The 17987-nt window shown below is 41.2% G+C and overlaps 1 protein-coding gene across 8 annotated transcripts in view; it reads left to right on the forward strand.

Moving 5' to 3' along the window:
* The window catches only part of DOCK4 (dedicator of cytokinesis 4), a 444122-nt gene that overhangs the window by 194838 nt on the left and 231297 nt on the right, over nucleotides 1-17987 (forward strand). For 7 of the 8 annotated variants that reach the window (XM_057733986.1, XM_057733987.1, XM_057733988.1 and 4 more), the window contains exons 6-7: nucleotides 4078-4226; nucleotides 9665-9749. In XM_057733986.1, the coding sequence (XP_057589969.1) occupies nucleotides 4078-4226; nucleotides 9665-9749 (234 nt within the window). Of the gene's footprint in view, nucleotides 1-4077; nucleotides 4227-5903; nucleotides 5948-9664; nucleotides 9750-17987 lie in introns of those variants that run through there. The other variant, XM_057733991.1, reaches the window with a different exon arrangement.

Genomic DNA, 17987 nt, shown 5'->3' on the forward strand with positions numbered 1-17987 from the left:
GTTGGAAAGGATATAAAACCCACGTATTATTTCACTTAATATTGTACATGACACTAACATGGAAAATGAAACTAGGTGAAACGTTCAAATCACTGCATCCTAAATACCCACTATAAAAATAATGACAGTGTAAGTGTCAACCATTAGTTGAGCTAAGGCTCCAGCACTTTTCCTTTTATGTAGCTGCAGGTGAGGAACTAAGTTGAATTTCCTCTTGATTCTGCCTTATCTAGCTATTTTTACCTGCTTTTGAGGCTGCGAGCATCTATTTTGGGGACATACTTGATTGGCTTGAAAATCTATGTGTTGTAAGCATTAGGAGTAACCTCCTCACCTCCTACTGTCCTGAGTGATGGAGACAGAGAGAGGATTATTTCAGAGTTTCCTTGGATACTGGAACTGTAGTCAGTTCTATTAGGAAAAAATATAAAGTTTCACCTGAAAATACCAGATTTTTGACCTTGAGAAGGAGGCTGACTTGGCTCTGTTGGACTTTTTGGTTTCTCCTTCCCTGATGTAAATGTTTTTGCTAAATGTTTTGGTTCAAGTTCATCATGCTTGAGGGCATTGGGGTACTGTCCATGGTCTTTCCTAACAGTTTTAAGGTGCCTGTCTTCTCCACTGGAAGGTGTTTGATAAGCAAGTAATATGTTGTCAATTTTAAGCAGTATATGAGATGTACTTAATATATGTGGGACATTTAGCATAAAAAAAACACATGGCAGATACTTGAGAAATGCTGTTTGCTCTTTTTAGTAACATTGATAAGGGCCTAAATAATGTCCTTTAAAATAAAATAATGTCCTTTAATAAACTATCAGTAATCTAACCACAAAAAGTTTAGGAGAAATACAACAGCCATCTTTTATCAAGTATTTTTGTGTAGGCCTTCGGCTGGGTATTTCACATCTCTCTTCCCTGGGACTCTGCCAGGAAGTTTTTATTCTTGAATCTCATCAAAGATAATCTATCCAGAGTCCCTTGCTAAGTGGGAAAGCCTGGCTCTAAATTGAGGTCTGCTGCTCCAAAAATTTTATTATTTTCATCTTGAGGCAAATCAAAGCTTACCCATTCTCTACAACACTAAAATGCTTATTTACCGTTCACTTTTTGCAGATAAATATTGCAGAAATTTTCTGATATGTTGTAAAAATGTTTAGGTATTTTTCTATTTTAAGTGTTTAATATTGTACCTTACCTTTTTCATTTAACCATATATCAAAAATATTTTTCATATTTCCTGAATAGTCTTCATAACTATCAAGTTTTTAAAATCCATTTTTTAAAGAAGCATCATTTTCTGACTAGCTGTCAAAACAGATATGTACTGTTTTTCATGCGTTAGTGGGGAGGGTTCGCTGGTCAGGGCTGCAGTATGTCACTGTTCCTTCCATTTCTTCCCGAGAGGGAAAGCAGACCAACTGGTTTTCCTTTTTATAAAGGATCTGACTTCTTCTCAGCTCAATGTTCTCTTAAACTTAGGAACTAGAGGTGATGTTATTAGGAAATCAAGTCCATCCTTCTGGAAAACTGTAGAACACCTTCTCCAAGAGCAGGACAGGTGACTTTCACACTCTGACAGTCGTTTTCAGTGGAGCTGGCTGTCTCCCTGGCTGCATGAGATTTGACTTATTTTATATCTTCCTCATGTAATTCTTAGACTCAAGTGGGCTTTTCTTTCTGACCACGGAGTTCCTCAGGTTTTTTTACTTTGAGTTTTAATTTTTTAAATTAATTTTTTAATTGAAGTATTGTCGATTTACAATGTTGTGTTAGTTTGAGGTGAACAGCATAGTGATTCAGTTATATATGTATATGTGTGTGTATGTGTATGTGTATATATATATATACACATACATATATATATTCTTTTTCAGATTCTTTTCCATTATACGTTATTACAAGATACTGAATATAGTTCCCTGTGCTATACAGTAGGTCCTTGTTGTTTATGTTTTATATATAGAAGTATGTCTGTTAACCCCAAACTCCTAATCTATCCCCCCCTTTCCCCCTTTGATAATTGTTTCCTATGTCTGTGAGTCTCTTTCTGTTTTGTACGTAAATTCATTTATATCATTTTTTTAGATTCCACATATAAGTGATATCATATATTTGTTTTTCTCTGTCTGGTTTACTTCACTTAGTATGATAATCTCCAGGTCCATCCTCAAGTTTTTCTTGATCTTGCCTTCTTATTCTTTTATATGGTCTAAACAGAACGCACTTCTCAAGATCCACCAAAACTAACGCCTATAAATGAAGGTGTTCCTTCATTCTCCAGCTGCTGAGACTACACAGGGCAGTCTCAGCCATTGTGGTTGGGAGCTTCCACCAGGTGAAGAACACAGACACTGACCAGAGACTTATAAGAGTATTGCATTTCAGCGCCCTTGTAATGACCTGTATGGGAGTGTATAACATGAGTTAAGAATGAGAGGTCATGGAAGAACAGGCTCAAGAGAGTGCTGTAGGAGTTGAGAGCAAGATTGTGTATGTCTCAGTGGATCAGGGATGGTGTCATGGAGAATGCTTCTTGGTCAGCTGGCACATTGTCTAACATGCACAGTGCACGAAAACGCTTCTAGCCATCAAGCATTGATAAAGCAGAAGATTCATCACTACTTTAAAAAAAGAAAAAAAGAATGTTGTGACTGACCGTCTTTACCCATTACACAGAACTTGGTATTTCTGGCAGCTTATCTCTGTAGAAGACTTTAGATGAATGATAATCTCAATACTGTCGTACCACTATTCATATAGCCTACTAATAATTTTTGTAGAAAGTAAAAGCATGGCTTCTGCTTAAGAAGGATGAAGCGTTGATGAAAGATGAAATACGTGTAAAAGGTTTACCCTAAATATCTCTGGGTAAGAGACATACACTTAGATTTTGATAAAGACACAATATTTATAAGAGGGTTTATTCTGGATCAAAACCATAATGATAACAGCATTAGTAACAGTTGATACTTGCATGATATTTATTCTAGGCCAAGCATTGTTCTCGGAGTTTTAGTATATGAAGTCATCAATCCTCATAACAAGTCTATGAGATAGGTACTATGATAGCCATTCTGCAGATAAGAAAATAAGTACAAAGAGGTTAATACCATTGCCAAAGGTTTTTCAGTCCGTAAAGGGAAAAATTAGAAAGCAGATTAAGGTAGTTTGTCTTTCAAGTCTGTGCTCTTAATCACTGTCCTATGGGGCGCTCTTCACAAATGTTATCTCTAATCCATCAAATAACCTTACAGGAAGTTAGTACTGTGCCTGTTACACAGATGGCAAAACCCATACTCAAAGCCTGTAAAACTAGTAAGTCACAAAACCAAGGTTTGAAGCCAGGAGTTTAACCGGTTGTCTTTCCAACTAAGCCTCCTCGCTTGATGAATTTCACAGGAGATTAGCCTGAATTTACATGAATGCTTAACAAGTAAGAAAGAAAACATTTTAAGTCTAAATACCCACCAGTGAAAATACATCAATGAAGGAGTGTGAGAGCCTTCTGTGTACCCAACTTCTGATGGGAACACAGTTAAAGCATTAAGACCAACATGTAAGAAATAATTGGAAGACAATGTTTTCCATTGAATTGGGTTTAATTACACACAGCCATGCTTCAGAGAAGGGAAAAAAGAATGTGAGTAGGAGTTGTCACGGGAAGACTTCCTGAAGGAGGTGGAAGTCAGTTGGAGTCTGGAAATATAGTAGAATTGGATGGAGCTAAAGAAAGAGGATTTGAGGTAGAAAAGGAAGCAAAGTATGTAAAGCCAGAGACCAGGCCAAGCTTGAGTATGGAGGCGTAGTGAGGACCCTGGGACACAATGTCTGTGTTGGGGAGTTTGAGAAGTCAAGCTGGATTCTGGGGCAGGAGAGCAGCGTTGGGAAACGGAACGAAAGCATGTAGAGCACTGAGTGCGTTTAAGGACCCGAGAGGTGAGTATGTCTGTTAACAGAATCTATCCACAGAGTGGCCAGCATATAGAGGGTAAGCCAGACGTGCCCCCCCGCCCCCATGGTTACCCCATGTCTCAGAGACTGGCCACTGAATCTCCACATTTGCCTGTTTCCTAGAGAAATGAAGGCGATCTCTTCCACCGGCTCTGGCACATCATGAATGAGATCCTGGATCTGCGGCGGCAGGTGCTGGTGGGGCATCTCACCCACGACCGGATGAAGGACGTGAAGCGCCACATCACCGCCCGCCTGGACTGGGGCAATGAGTGAGTACCGGCCACCGAGGGGGCAGTCTCTGGTGGCTGAACCTGACCAATGCGAGTGCCACAGAGGTGTGAGCCATTCTGCAGTCGTATCTCTGGAAAACACCAAAGGAGGCGTTCCCCTTTGGGGAGCTTAGTGCAAACTGTCAGTGGTGAGTCGAGGACCATATCCTCTAGGGTCCCAAGACGTTGTTGGTTCTCTGCTGCCCTGTGTGCTCTGACAGTGTGCAAGTGGTCATGAAATGCAAAGTGTTCCCTGGGGTCAATCAGATATGACATCATCTTGTTTCAAAAAGGCTTTAGGTTTGGCATGTGAATTTCCTTCTAAATATATTCCTTTTCTGTATTGTGGTCATAGGTCGTCCGTGTACTCTGGAAGGAAACACTAATGCCAATAGATTCTGTTAAAAGTCTCAGGATAGGTCCGGGGTGGGGGTGGGGGTGGGGTCGCTCTCCTTATTGCCCTGATTCTGCCTGTGCATGTTTATTAGTCTCTTTGAGCAGCTACTTGGGAGAACTCAGTCAAAAGCTGTTCTTGATCAAGATTTACTTTCAAATAAAACTGTGAGTGACTAATCTAAAATAACAGCCAAGCACTTTAAATAGTAAATCTAATCACTTAAAGCTCTGATGAAGGCTGATATTGTGCTAAGTATGCATGTTAATATATGGGTGAGAAATTAGAATAAGCCAGCTGTGACTATGATGTTAGGCTTGTATGACTTAAGTTTAAGGAAGGTAAGTGGTCCCTCAGTATCCTACAAGGTCATAGCCTCCCTCCCTTTCCTCTCCCCAAATCCCCATTTGCTATTTGGACCTTCAGAGGATCTTAGGGCAACAGAATGGAAGAGAAGCCGACAGAAAAGGAGAAGGCGGTAAAAGGTATGCCACAGATAAATCTGCCTCTTACTAAATGTGGAAAAACTGATTTGAAGTGAGAGCACTGCTTCCTCTAATCATAGGAAGTTGCTTTATCAGAAGGCAGTTTTGATTCCTGCCAAGACATCACAAACTACAGGTGGGAAGACGTCTCATCCAGAGTCCTGGTATTTCATTGAGTGAGCTGTGCCCTTCATCCTTTTATAGACAATCAGGAAAGTAGCCCTAATTCATTTATCTCAGGGAGATTCACTCCTTATGGGAAATCAAAACCAAGAGCATGTGTGGAATGCAGCAAGACATTGCACTAGGAACTCTGCCCTTTAAAGATGTGAGGCAAATTCCTGAGCCCTCCTTGACTTCAGTTTCTTCACTTGTCAAAGGAGTAAGTTGAGCCAGAAGAGATCCAAGGCCCCTTTCCACTCCAGGGCATACGATTCAAAGCACATAGCACTTCCTGAGAGAGACAGTTTGCCAGCCACATGCGTGGAGCTTCCGGTCTCACTGTGTGAGATGGGGTAGCACTTTGAGGGGTAGATCTGAAGACTGTTTGACCGTGACCTAGGCTGCCCATCTTTCATGTGTTGCTTTTTTGTTTTGAAAAAACTTTGAGCTTTCTCTGAATTATGTTGGCTCTTAGTCATTGTGCTGGTCCTGCTTTAAAAGACTAGTTTGTAAATAGGAAGAAAGTTGGATGAAGTTAGCTTCTCAAAAATAGCTTAGAAATATAGAGCAGGCAAGAAGATGATACTTTTTCAGTTTCAGAAAGGAAGATGATGACAGAAGGAAGGGAAAGGAGGGAAAAACATGAATTACGACTGAATCATGGCTCAGTTTTGACTCACGTAAGTTCTAGCTTGTACTTTGGGCAGTTCTATGCCTAATTTCTGATAAGTTGGTAAAACATTAATACATGAAAGTGAACAGTATAGTTTACTTAGCTCACCCTCAAATCCATGCATTTCCTGAGGTCTCATTCTGTTTGCTTTCAATTTCTTTGACAACTTATTTAAAATGACTTACAGCTTACCAATTGTGCATTGACTGTATCCCTTTAAATATAAATTAGTTTCCTTACTGAATGGAAAAGCAAAAGTGGAAAGCAAATATAGGTAATTCTCTTGCATATTAAACTAAATCATTCTCCAAAATGATCTATCAGCACGTAGATCTCAGGATGAACATAAGTGAAGGATGTGTTCCGTCTCCAGTTGTGTGTCAAACCATTGAAGAGTGGTGAGGAGAAGCCCTCTAGGTGGAGAAAACTTGAGAGGAGGAGAGAATAATCCGTCTTGTTCCCTAATGGGGCCATCAGAAGACGTGTTCTCCCCTGGAAGCTTCAGAGTTAAGAAAATGGCACCTGTCTCTGTTCTCCGTGGAATCCTGTGCTGTCCTTTGACTTTCCTGTGATGATGATACAGGAAGGAGAATCAATTCTTCCTTCCTTCCTGAGGTCCCAGAGCAGTTCAGCGACTGAGTTAATATAAAACTAACTGCCGTCCCTCTGCCTTTCCCCTGCTGGCTTCCCATCACCTGTGTCCTCTCCTTCCATGTTGTTCCTTCCTTCTTTGCCTCGTTTCTTCTTGTTTTTTAGAGCACTGTCCTGCTCCTCTTCTCAGAAACCTCACACAATAGAGGGGTTATCCTAAGGCTATACCTAAGGATTAACCGAACAAAATAGAAACAGATAAAACTCTCTTCACATAATCAGGACTCCAGAAAGCCAGAAGAGGTTGAACAATCCAAGCCTTGTGAGTGGAAGAGATTTGCAAACCACCAGCTCCTGGGGCCCCAAAGCTGTGGAAGGTTCTGGATCCCCCACCTACTCCAGCACCTCTGCTGCTGGAGTTGGTTTTGACTCACTTGTTCTGTATTGATGTAGGTCACTTGTCCTTCATGTTTCTCAGACGGCTGATGCTGTGGGAATTTCCAGGTTCAAATTCTCAATGAGGGAATCTCTTTAACAGCCAGTATCAGTTATTCCTATTCACACTGAGCATTTTATACCAGCCACTCATGAGCCGATGGCCAGTCCAGGGATTGTTTGTCCTTTGGTCAGGTGCCTATCTGTGGGCCAGTCAGGTGTGGCTCGGGAAGGGGAGGTGGTCAGAGGACTAGACTACTTCAGCCGCCCCTGCCCCTCCCAGGAGAGAGTATAGTAGGGCAGCTTCTCATGGAACATGCTGTGGGGAAGGAGGCAGGTGCCCTGACGCACATGTGGTTGTATGCAGGCACACGGCAGAGATACTACAGGTTTGGTTCCAGACCACTGCAATAGAGCAAGTCTCAAATTTTATTTGGTTTCCCAGTGCATGTAAAAACCATGTTTATGCTGTACTGTAGTCTATTAAGTGTGCAATGGCAATATGTCTTAAAAATATACATACCTTAATTTAAAAGTACTCTGTTGCTAAAAAAAATGCCACAGCAATTAAAATAGTAACATCACAGATCACCACAACAAATGTAATAATGAAAAAGTTTAAAATATTTTGAGAATTACCGAAATGTGACACAGAGACATGAAGTGAGCAAGTGCTGTTGGAAAAATGGCTCCAATAGGTGTGCTTGACACAGGGTTGCCACAAACCTTCAACTTGTAAAAAAAAAACATAGTATCTGCAAAGTGGGATGAAATGAGGTATACTGTATTCTCCTTCTTTTGCTAGATAATCTTTCCTCAGTAATATTGACCTGATGTTGTTTGATATCTTACATTTTAATGTGTGGTTCTCTCTTGGGACGGGATAGAGAATGGGGAACAGGTTCTATCAGAATCCCTGATGGGGTATAGCAAAGAGGGATTTATTAGTCTGCTCAGGCTGCCATAACAAGATACCGCAGACCTGGTGGTATAAACAACAGACACTTATTTTCCCATAATTCTGGAGGCTAGTAGTCCTTGAAGGTGCCAGCAAATTGTTTCTGGTGAGGGCTCTCTTGCTGGCTTGCAGACGGCTGCCAGTTCTTGCTGTGTCCTTGTGTGGCCTTCCCTCTGTGCTTGCATGGAGAGAGAGAAATCTCTGGAGTCTCTTCCTCTTCTTCTCAGGACACCAGTCCTGTGGGATTAGGGCCTCACCCATATGACCTCACGTCACCTATGTTATTTCCTTATAGTCCCTCTCTCCAAATATAGTCATATTGGGGTTAAGGTTTCAACATACAAATTTTGGGAGGACACAATTCAGTCGCTAACAGGGAAACATGAGTATTTTGAAAATAAATTAGTGTTTGTGCTTTGAAAGTTTACCAAAAATTAGAGAATGGGAGTGTGATTTTTAAGTTTCTCAAGGAGAAACATAATTGAAAAAAAGCCAGAAACTGTTTTAGTATCTAAAAGCCAACTCCTGCTGACAAGAAGGCCACAGTCTCGTAATCTTAAAATCAACAATGTCTCAGGGTGGCCAGGGAGGTACCTGGCTGAAGTAGGTGCTGAATTAATAAGAGGTTTTTACTTATGAAACCTCTAATGAGGTTTTGGGGAGGTCACAGAATTTTAGGATCTTTTTAAAATGCAGAAGTGAGAAAGCTGTGGGTGTATAATTGAAAATGCCGTGCTGGAAGGCTTCCATGGTAGAGAGAGTAATGATGTGAAAGGGATGTAGAGAAAAGTATCCTCAGAATTAGGCATAAGACCTAGAGTGGGGTAATTGAGGGCAGTCTGGTAGAGAGACATTGTGAAGCCTTTGGGATGGTCGTGTGTGGCTGAGATGAGTAGAATTATATAGCATTGATATCAGTGTAGTAAGGTGGATGCCTGCAGAGGAGCATGTTATCAAGGTCACTAGAGGGAAACTGACAGGATTATACTCATTTTCCTCTGTCCATGGTAAGACATCACAAATCTGTTACCATACTTGGTCCCTCTAAGACTGGATATAATCTTAGAATGTTTTTTTAGCACAGTAATTCACATATCAGCCACAATGAAACCTGACACAAGAGATTAAGCCATTTTTTGCTACCCCAGGCCTAGACCTATGCTGCCCCGATTTCTGTCCTCTTCCTTTACTGAGTTTCTCCTAATGACTGACCCCAGAATGAGGACCATGCACGTGTTGCCAGAGATTCCCAGTGGAAATATGTTAACCGTGGATATAACTGGTATTTTGGTGCCAGGTCAAATCCTAAAGGCTACACTTCCCTCTCCTCAACTCTGTTTTCTAGAACAAAGTTATATCTACCCCTAGTTGCTACCCCAGTACAATGAGGAAGGGTTTCAGTGGTAAGAGTTTGCAAGGTGCTGTTTCCCCACCGTAGAGCACAAAGGCCCCCACTGGCGGAAGCACTCCACCAAGAGTGCCAGCCCGTCCCCACCCAACCCTCGTTTACCTGCCTTTGTCATCTTCTGTTTCTCATGTTATGACCAGTGTTCAGCCTAGTTACTTATTCCAACCACAGTAAGAAGTTAATATAAGGTAAAAAATATAGGTGAAAAAAAAATATATAGGTGAGAGAAGCATGGTGGGTGATGTATTGAATTTCAGGGTGATACAGTAATTATTTTTAATATATTCTATCGAGGTGACTTTTCTCCCAAATGTTTGCAATTTGTTTTCTAGACAACTGGGACTGGACCTGGTGCCTAGGAAAGAGTATGCGATGGTGGATCCAGAGGACATCAGCATTACTGAGCTCTACCGATTGGTACGTATAGGGATCCTTGGCTCCCGGCCTCACTGCTCATATTGTGGTTTCCATGACACTCTTCTACTTGCCTGATTTCGTAAGAACAGGATGTTCCAGGTTGAATGTAGAGCAAGTAAAGAGAATTGAGAGCTGAGGTGACCATGCCCCAAGTACAAAACTGAGATAATTTACCCATCTCAGAGTGACCTGACGTTCCAGCTGGGCCCTCAACTCCCAGACACTAGGAAGTAGAACCAAAGAAGTTTTAAGTTTTATTTTGCAGATCTTTGTACTTTGGCTAGTCTAGTGAAATGCTTACAAGTCATACATATTGATCTGTTGTGGTTCAGGACATTGTTGTGACTAATGGTTTCCAGTTAGTGCCCATCCACATGTTAGCTCCTGTCCCTGCCCCGTAATCCCTGGATGCACAGGCTCCTGAAAGTATCTCTTCCTTGGGCTCCAGTGCTAGACTTATCCCCCACCCCTCCCAAACCCCAGGCCATTCCTAAGTGCCGAAGCTTGTTCATCATCCTGAGATATTTGAGAATTTTGCCCATCATGGCATCACTCATGACGTGAGTTTTTTTCCCAGTTACATGGTAGGTTAAAGTCCAATTATTTACCTGGCATCTACGTTCCCCACCATCTGGTCCCATCTGCCTTATATTTATCCTCATTTTCTTCATATTTTTGTAACGTTTACCTAATCTCTAGATATTCACTAAGCTATTTTAAAACCTCAAATCAAAGAAGCCATGATCCCAGGTGCAATTTTGCTTTGCTCTAGTGACTGCTGCATCTTACCATAATGTTCCAAGGAGTGGTGACTGTGGTAAATAGGAGACTCCTTTTTGGAAGACGCTGCCTCTTTGAGGGTAGTTTCCCAAGCTTAGAGCATTCTTCATAGACTCGCAGATTATTCTTGACCTGAGATGGTCTGAAAAACATAGGGGAAAAAGTCGTCAGTAAATCCATCAGGCGTATGTCTGATTTGGGAAAACAATTCTTAATACTGCTTTCAGTTTTTCCCTTCTTCATTAATCTGTTCAGATTATCTACAGCTCGTTATGTCAGCTGAAATAAATTCTGTTTCTGTGGAGATTTTCCTTTACATTGAGCTTCTTGAGAGTGATGTTTTGTGCTGCACCCCTCTGTGGCATTGGTGCTAAGCAGAGTATCAGGCACAGGACAAAAACACGGTTGAAGTTTGGGTCTCTCACTTTTGTTTTAATATCCCATTCAATTTGAAGTTTCTTTAGAGTGGGCACCGTGTCTTTCATTAATACTTCCTCTGTTATGCCCAAAATAATCTCGTGCAGTGCTTTGCACATAACAAGCAATCACTGAATGATTTTGAAGTTATTATGGTATTATGAGAAGACCATGGGTATAGATCCAAAAAAACAGATTCGAATTTCATCTCTTTCTTCTACCAGCTCTCTCAGACTTATTGCTAAATCTTTCAGAGCTTCTGTTTCCTAGTCTATTTTTTTTTTTCTTTTTCTTTTTGGAATATAATTGCTTTACACTCTTGTACCAGTTTTTGAGGTACACCAAGGTCAATCATCTGTATTTATACACATATCCCCGTATCCCCTCCCTCCCTCTACTGCCCCCCACCCTCCCCATCCCAGTCCTCCAAGGTATCACCCATCATCGAGCTGAACTCCCTTTGTTATACAGCAACTTCCCACTGGCTATCTATTTTACACTTAGTAGTATATATATGTCTGTGCTACTCTCTCACTTCGTCTCAGCTTCCCCTTCACCCCCCACCCCCCCAAACCTCGAGATCTCCAATCCATTCTCTGCATCTAAGTCCTTATTCTTGTCTTGTCACTTTCATCAGTACCATTTTTAGATTCCATACATATGAGTTAGCATACATATGAGTTAGCATACAATATTTGTCTTTCTCTTTCTGACTTACTTCACTCTGTATGACAGACTCTAGGTCTATCCACTTCATTACATATAGCTCCATCTCATTCTTTTTTATGGCTGAGTAATATTCCATTGTATATATATGCCACATCTTCTTTATCCATTCATTTGTTGATGGGCATTTAGGTTGCTTCCATGTCCTGGCTATTGTAAATAGTGCTGCAATAAACATTATGGTATGTTTCTTTTTGGATTATGGTTTCCTCTGGGTATATGCCCAGGAGTGGGATTACTGGATCATATGGTAGTTCTATTTTTAGTTTTTTAAGGAACCTCCAAACTGTTTTCCATAGTGGCTGTACCAACTTACATTCCCACCAACACTGCAGGAGAGTTCCCTTTTCTCCACACCCTCTCCAGCATTTGTTGTTTCCCGATTTTGTGATGATGGCCATTCTGACCATTGTGAGGTGATACCTCATTGTGGCTTTGACTTGCATTTCTCTGATGATGAGTGATGTTGAACATCTTTTCATGTGTTTGTTGGCCATCTGTATGTTTTCTTTGGAGAAATGTCTATTTAGGTCTTCCACACATTTGTGGATTGGGTTATTTGCTTTTTTGATATTAAGCTTCATGAGCTGTTTGTATATTTTGGAGGTTAACCCTTTGTCCATTGTTTCATCGGCAACTGCTTTTTCCCATTCTGAGGGTTGCCTTCTTGTCTTGTTTATGGTTTCTTTTGTTGTGCAAAAGCTTTTAAGTTTCATGAGGTCCCATTTGTTTATTCTTGATTTTATTTCCATGATTCTAGGAGGTGGGTCCAAAAGGATCTTGCTTTGATGGATGTCATAGTGTGTTCTGCCTATGTTTTCCTCTAGGAGTTTGATAGTGTCTGGCCTTACATGTAGGTCTTTAATCCATTTGGAGTTTATTTTTGTGTATGGTGTTAGGATGTGTTCTAATTTCATTCTTTTACATGTTGCTGTCCAATTTTCCCAGCACCACTTATTGAAGAGGCTGTCTTTTTTCCATTGTATATTTGTGCCTCCTTTGTCAAAGATGAGGTGCCCATATGTGTTTGGGTTTACCTCTGAGTTCTCTATTCTATTCCATTGATTTTCCTTTCTATTTTTGTGCCAGTACCATACTGTCTTGATCACTATGGCCTTGTAGTATAGTTTGAAGTCAGGAAGCCTGATTCCACCAACTCCATTTTTCCTTCTCAGGATTGCTTTGGCTGTTCGGGGTCTTTTGCGTTTCCATGCAAATCGTAAGATTTCTTGCTCTAGTTCTGTGAAAAATGCTATTGGTAATTTGATCGGGATTGCATTGAATCTGTAAATTGCTTTGGGTAGTACAGTCATTTTCACGATGTTGATTCTTCCAATCCAGGAACACGGTATGTCCTTCCATCTGTTTGTATCGTCTTTGATTTCTTTCATCAATATCTTAAAGTTTTCTGCATACCGATCTTTTGCCTCCTTAAAAGGCTAAAAATAAAAATAGAATAAAAAATAGAATAAAAAAATATGTTATAAAACTTGTAGATCCCTTAGGACTGTGATCGTAATTTATAAAAAAAAAAAAAAACAACAACACTGAAACTGATTCCAGAATGGACCAGTTCAGTAGAATTGATACTAATATTTCTGTTTCCTTAGAGTCTCAGCTGTAAGTGTCCTTCTACTTGCCTTGGGTTTTTTGTATTATTCTGTGAGCAGCAGAGCTTCCTTTATTGTTTGTCTGTAAGTGGTGGTGTGTGGGGAGGGAGAGGGTACAATAGTGGCTCCTTCCCCTGGGAGTGAGTGAGCAGTGGCACACTGTCATTTCACTTGGGCTTGGAGGTGCCTGTTGCAGAGGGACGCCAGTGGCTCAGGTGTAAACACAATGTCTCAGAGTTGGGTCTCTCTCCGGGCTTCTTTGTTCTCAGCAGCCTCCCTGCTGCTGGCGTTCCAAGGGGTTTTAAGCTAGCCCCGCCCGAGTGCCTGAGGGTGCCTGTTATCTTGAGTGCCTTAGGTGGTCCACAGGGGTCCCTCCACTGCCTGGTGCAGGTGCTGAAAGAGAGAGAGAGGCTATGCCTGCAGCTCCTCCCCCCACCCCCACCCCCCTGCCCAGGAGCCTGCAGCATCCAGCTGCCATCATGGCCGGGCACCTCTCAGGGGCAGGCACTCCTCTCCTCGCCGCAGACCTCTTCCCTCCTGTCCTCTCGGTCTGTCACCTTACTGGCAACAATTTTTCTCACCCTGAACCAGCTCTCCGGTTCCCACGCTCCCGCTCTCGGACCCTCTGTTCAGCTGTGAATCAACGTCTCAGTCCGGGAATGCTGAGCTGTGGTGCGGACCCTCCATGTGTTTCTCACTCCCTCCCGTCTGCCACAGCTCAGCCGCTTCACCCTCTTTGAGCCCTCGTAGATGCCTCCCTACCGGTTATGTCGGAATCCTTGCAGTCCTTTCTGGTGTCCAAGGTCGTCTGCTTGTGTTCAGTTGGTTCTCTGTGGGATTTATTGCATCTCTTGGTGCGTTCCCAATGCATCTGTGGAAAGGGATGCATTCCATGTCCCTCTGCTTTGCCGCCATCTTTTCCCATCGCTTGTCTATTAAATGGAGAAATAACTCTTATCGTGTTTGTTAGGAAGATTAAATTCCCTGACAGATAATGTTTCCAAAGCACCAAAGCATTCAGTCAGTTTTTATTCCTTTCTCATCTTTATTTCATCTTTATTAGAGAGGCAAGGTGGCAAGAATAATCGCTACCTTATATGCTAAATCTTAAGATTAGATTTGGCAGTGTCAATGAAATAAATAAATAATAGAGGCTTAGACATGATGGAAATTTATTTCTCTTTTACAGTATGCAAGCCCAGAGTCAGGAGGTCCTGGGCTTGTTTGTGATTTCATGATGTCATAAGCAAAAAACGCTGCACCATCAAGGATGCTTTAAAGTACAACATAGCTGCAAGAGTTGTAGCCATTACATGCCTCTCCAGCAGTAGAAAGGAGAAAGATTTCTCTCTGTTGACTCAGCTACTTTAATGAGCCTTCCTGGAAATTCCACACAATACTTACACTTTTATTTCATTGGACAGAACACAGTCACATCCCCATATTTAACTAGAGATGTCAAATATTTGATAAGCAACTAACAGTGTCTGACACAAATATGTTTTATTTTTCCTAGTTTGATTTTGTATGCGTGTGATTTTATTTCTATTTTTCTCACCTATTGTCATATATAGGATGGAAAATTGCTTTCATCTCTTTCAACATTAAAATTTGTTAGTGGTGGCTGCTGGGAGTGTTATGTTTTTGTTTTTTGCTTTAAGGTTTTTTTTTTGATGTGGACCATTTTTAAAGTCCTTTGAATTTGTTACAATATTGCTTCTGTTTTATGTTTTGGTTTTTTGACCTCAAAGCATATGGGATCCCAGCGCCTCCCCTGACCAGGGATGGAAACCGCACTCCCTTCATTGGACGGCAAAGCCTTAACCACTGACCTGCCAGGGAAGTCCCCCTGGGAGTATTATGTTGATTAAATTCTGGGGTCTTATCTGGGCTGTGATTTTTAAAATTAATTAATTAATTAATTTATTGGCTGCTTTGGGTCTTCGTTGCTGTGCACAGGCTTTTCTCTAGTTGCAACAAGCAGGGGCTACTCTTTGTTGTGGTGTGCGGGCTTCTCATTGAGGTGCTTTCTCTTGTTGTGGAGCATGAGCTGTGGGTGCATGGGCTACAATAGTTGCAGCACATGGGCTCAGTAGTTGTGGTTTGTGGGCTCTAGAGCACAGGCTCAGTAGTTGTGGCGCACAGGCTTAGTTGCTCCATGGCATGTGACATCTTCCCAGACCAGGAATTGAACTGTGTCCCCTGCATTGGCAGGTGGATTCTTAACCACTTTGCTACCAGGAAAGTTCCCGGTCTGTGACTGGTTAGCAAAGACTGCCATGGGAGGAAGTTTTTCTTATTTCATGGCTCAGAACCTAGTCCACAATCTTCATTTGACAGATGAGGAAAATAAAGCATTGTGATTTTACATGAAATGGTAATTTCTCCTTCATAGTGATTGCATTTTACTTTTTCTCAACCAAAGACAATAGCCCAAGAAAACCCCAAATGATGATAAGCTTCAGAAGGACATGTATTTTCTTTAAGACAGTTTCAAGTTCCTGTTTATGTCCTGGCCCAGCAATAATCAGGTTCTCTGCAGCACTGGCCCTTCTCTCTATGCAAGGTAAACGTGACTGAATGTTGACTTCACCAGGGAAAGTTGGCAGGCACCACCACCAATCCCTCGTGGTGGGGGTGGGGATATGATTTGTCACTCGTGGATCAGGGATCATGGCATGGAGGTAAAATGCCCCAGCACAGGATGGTGGATTCATTGTTGCCACTTCTTTTACTGTGTCTTCTTTGTGTCATATTTGAAACACAGGTGTTTGCATCTTAACCCCATATTGCATCATTAGAAAAAAAAAGCCTTGTTTTGATAGCCTTGTTAGCAGATCTTTCTCACCTAATTATGTTCATCTAAGCAGTAAAATGTGCTAAACCTCACAGTGTTAACATATGTCCACTTGGAACATTTGGTTTACTGCCAACGACCACATCTCAGTCTTTCTATAAATAAAGAGGACCTTATTGGCTGGATTCTTTGGTTATTTGTGCACAAGGAATATCTTTTTAGGAACCTTTCTCGGTTTTTATAAGTTCATGTTAGCTGCTTGCTTTGTGATACTTAGTAGGTAGGCCCGTAGTTCTCAAGCAGAGAACAGGGTACATTTGGCAATGTCTGGAGACATTTTTGATTGTCACAATTGGGGATAGTGTGGAGAGGAGGATGGGGAGAAGTACTACCGATATCTGTTGGGTAGATGCCAGAAAAAGATCTTAAACATCCTACAAACCCCGGGACAGCCCCCACAACAGAGAAGTAACCAGCCCAAATCGTCAGTAGTGCTGAGGGTGAGAAACCTGGTGTGGACAGTTTATCCAGTAATTAATGCACTAGTGAGGATTAAAAATTCACATCACTTTAATAAATCTTTGGAATGCATCTGTTTCTTTTCCTAAGCAAAGGTCTAGTTAAACTGCAAGCACATTTAGAGTAACTGCTAGTTGCCTTGTAACCATATATTTTTTCAGATGGAATTTTGTCTGTATGTTTTAACTACCAAATCATAGCTCTTGAAGTGCAGACGTGCCTTTTTTTTTTTTAAAGAACTTTTATTGAGATACAGTTAACAGACAATAAACTGCGTATATTTAGAGTGTACAATGTGGTATCCCAGTCTCCCAATTGGACGTGCCTTTTTAATTTTGCTATTGTAATAATATCGTCACAGAGTTATTTTTAGCAGTTCCTGAAAGTAGTGAATCACCAAAAGATAAACAAGTCATCGTAACCTAGTTAAGTTCAAATCCATCTCAGCCTTGGGAGGATGGTGGGCAAGGGAAGGGAGGAGATTTCAGTGCCATTTGTGAGGACCCATGTCACATGTATAATGGTGGAATCAGGAGAGCTTATTACTAGTGTGAATGCAAAGACCAGATGTTCCAAGGCAGTAATTATACAAAAGATGAAACAATACATTTTTCAGTCGGCTAGGATTTGCATCTCTCTACACATGATCTCAATCAGTGATTCTCAGCCCTCATTGCACATTAGAATCACCTGGGGAGCTTTTGAAACTACCGCTGTCTGCACCCCCATCCCCTAGAAATTCTAATTTAATTGTTCTGGCATAAGACCTGGGCATAAGTATTTTTTAAAAGCTCTCTTGGTGATTCTAAAGTGCAGCCAAGGTTGAGAACCACTGATCTAGATGTATTAGATTCTTTGCATGAGTAAGGGAGCTAATTTTTCCCCTCAGTTTTTAGTGAATGTCATGATTGATGCTGGGAAGTTCACGCTGTTTGAAGTAAAGACCAGACATCTCTTTGAGGTCTGTTCTTTTCATAAGGTTTTTGTACATTTTTTTCCAACTCTAGCCTTTAGTAGTTATTCATTTCTTCATAGCAGTTTGTGGTTTGTTACCCTGAACGTTTAAGTAAATAAGTAAATAAGTTAGCAGTTTCAGAAAATAAAAAACTGCTCAAGAAGTTAAAGAGATATAATTTTATGAATGTATGATGCTCCCTTTTCCCTGTTAAAAGGATTTTTAAAGCACAAGATAGAGCCGCCTTCATAGAAAAAAAGACAGAATCACGCTTTTTTTTTTTTTCTAGTTAGCAAATTTCTCTGCAGGAAGCCTTTTCTAGTAATTATGGCAAACACATACCACAATGCTGAGGTCCACTTTAAAAGAAGATGCACTTACTCTTCACTTTTACAGAGATGTATCCAGTGTACCTGTTGACTATATAACGATTA

Source organism: Hippopotamus amphibius, chromosome 4, assembly GCF_030028045.1.
Source record: "Hippopotamus amphibius kiboko isolate mHipAmp2 chromosome 4, mHipAmp2.hap2, whole genome shotgun sequence".
Lineage (NCBI taxonomy): Eukaryota > Metazoa > Chordata > Mammalia > Artiodactyla > Hippopotamidae > Hippopotamus > Hippopotamus amphibius.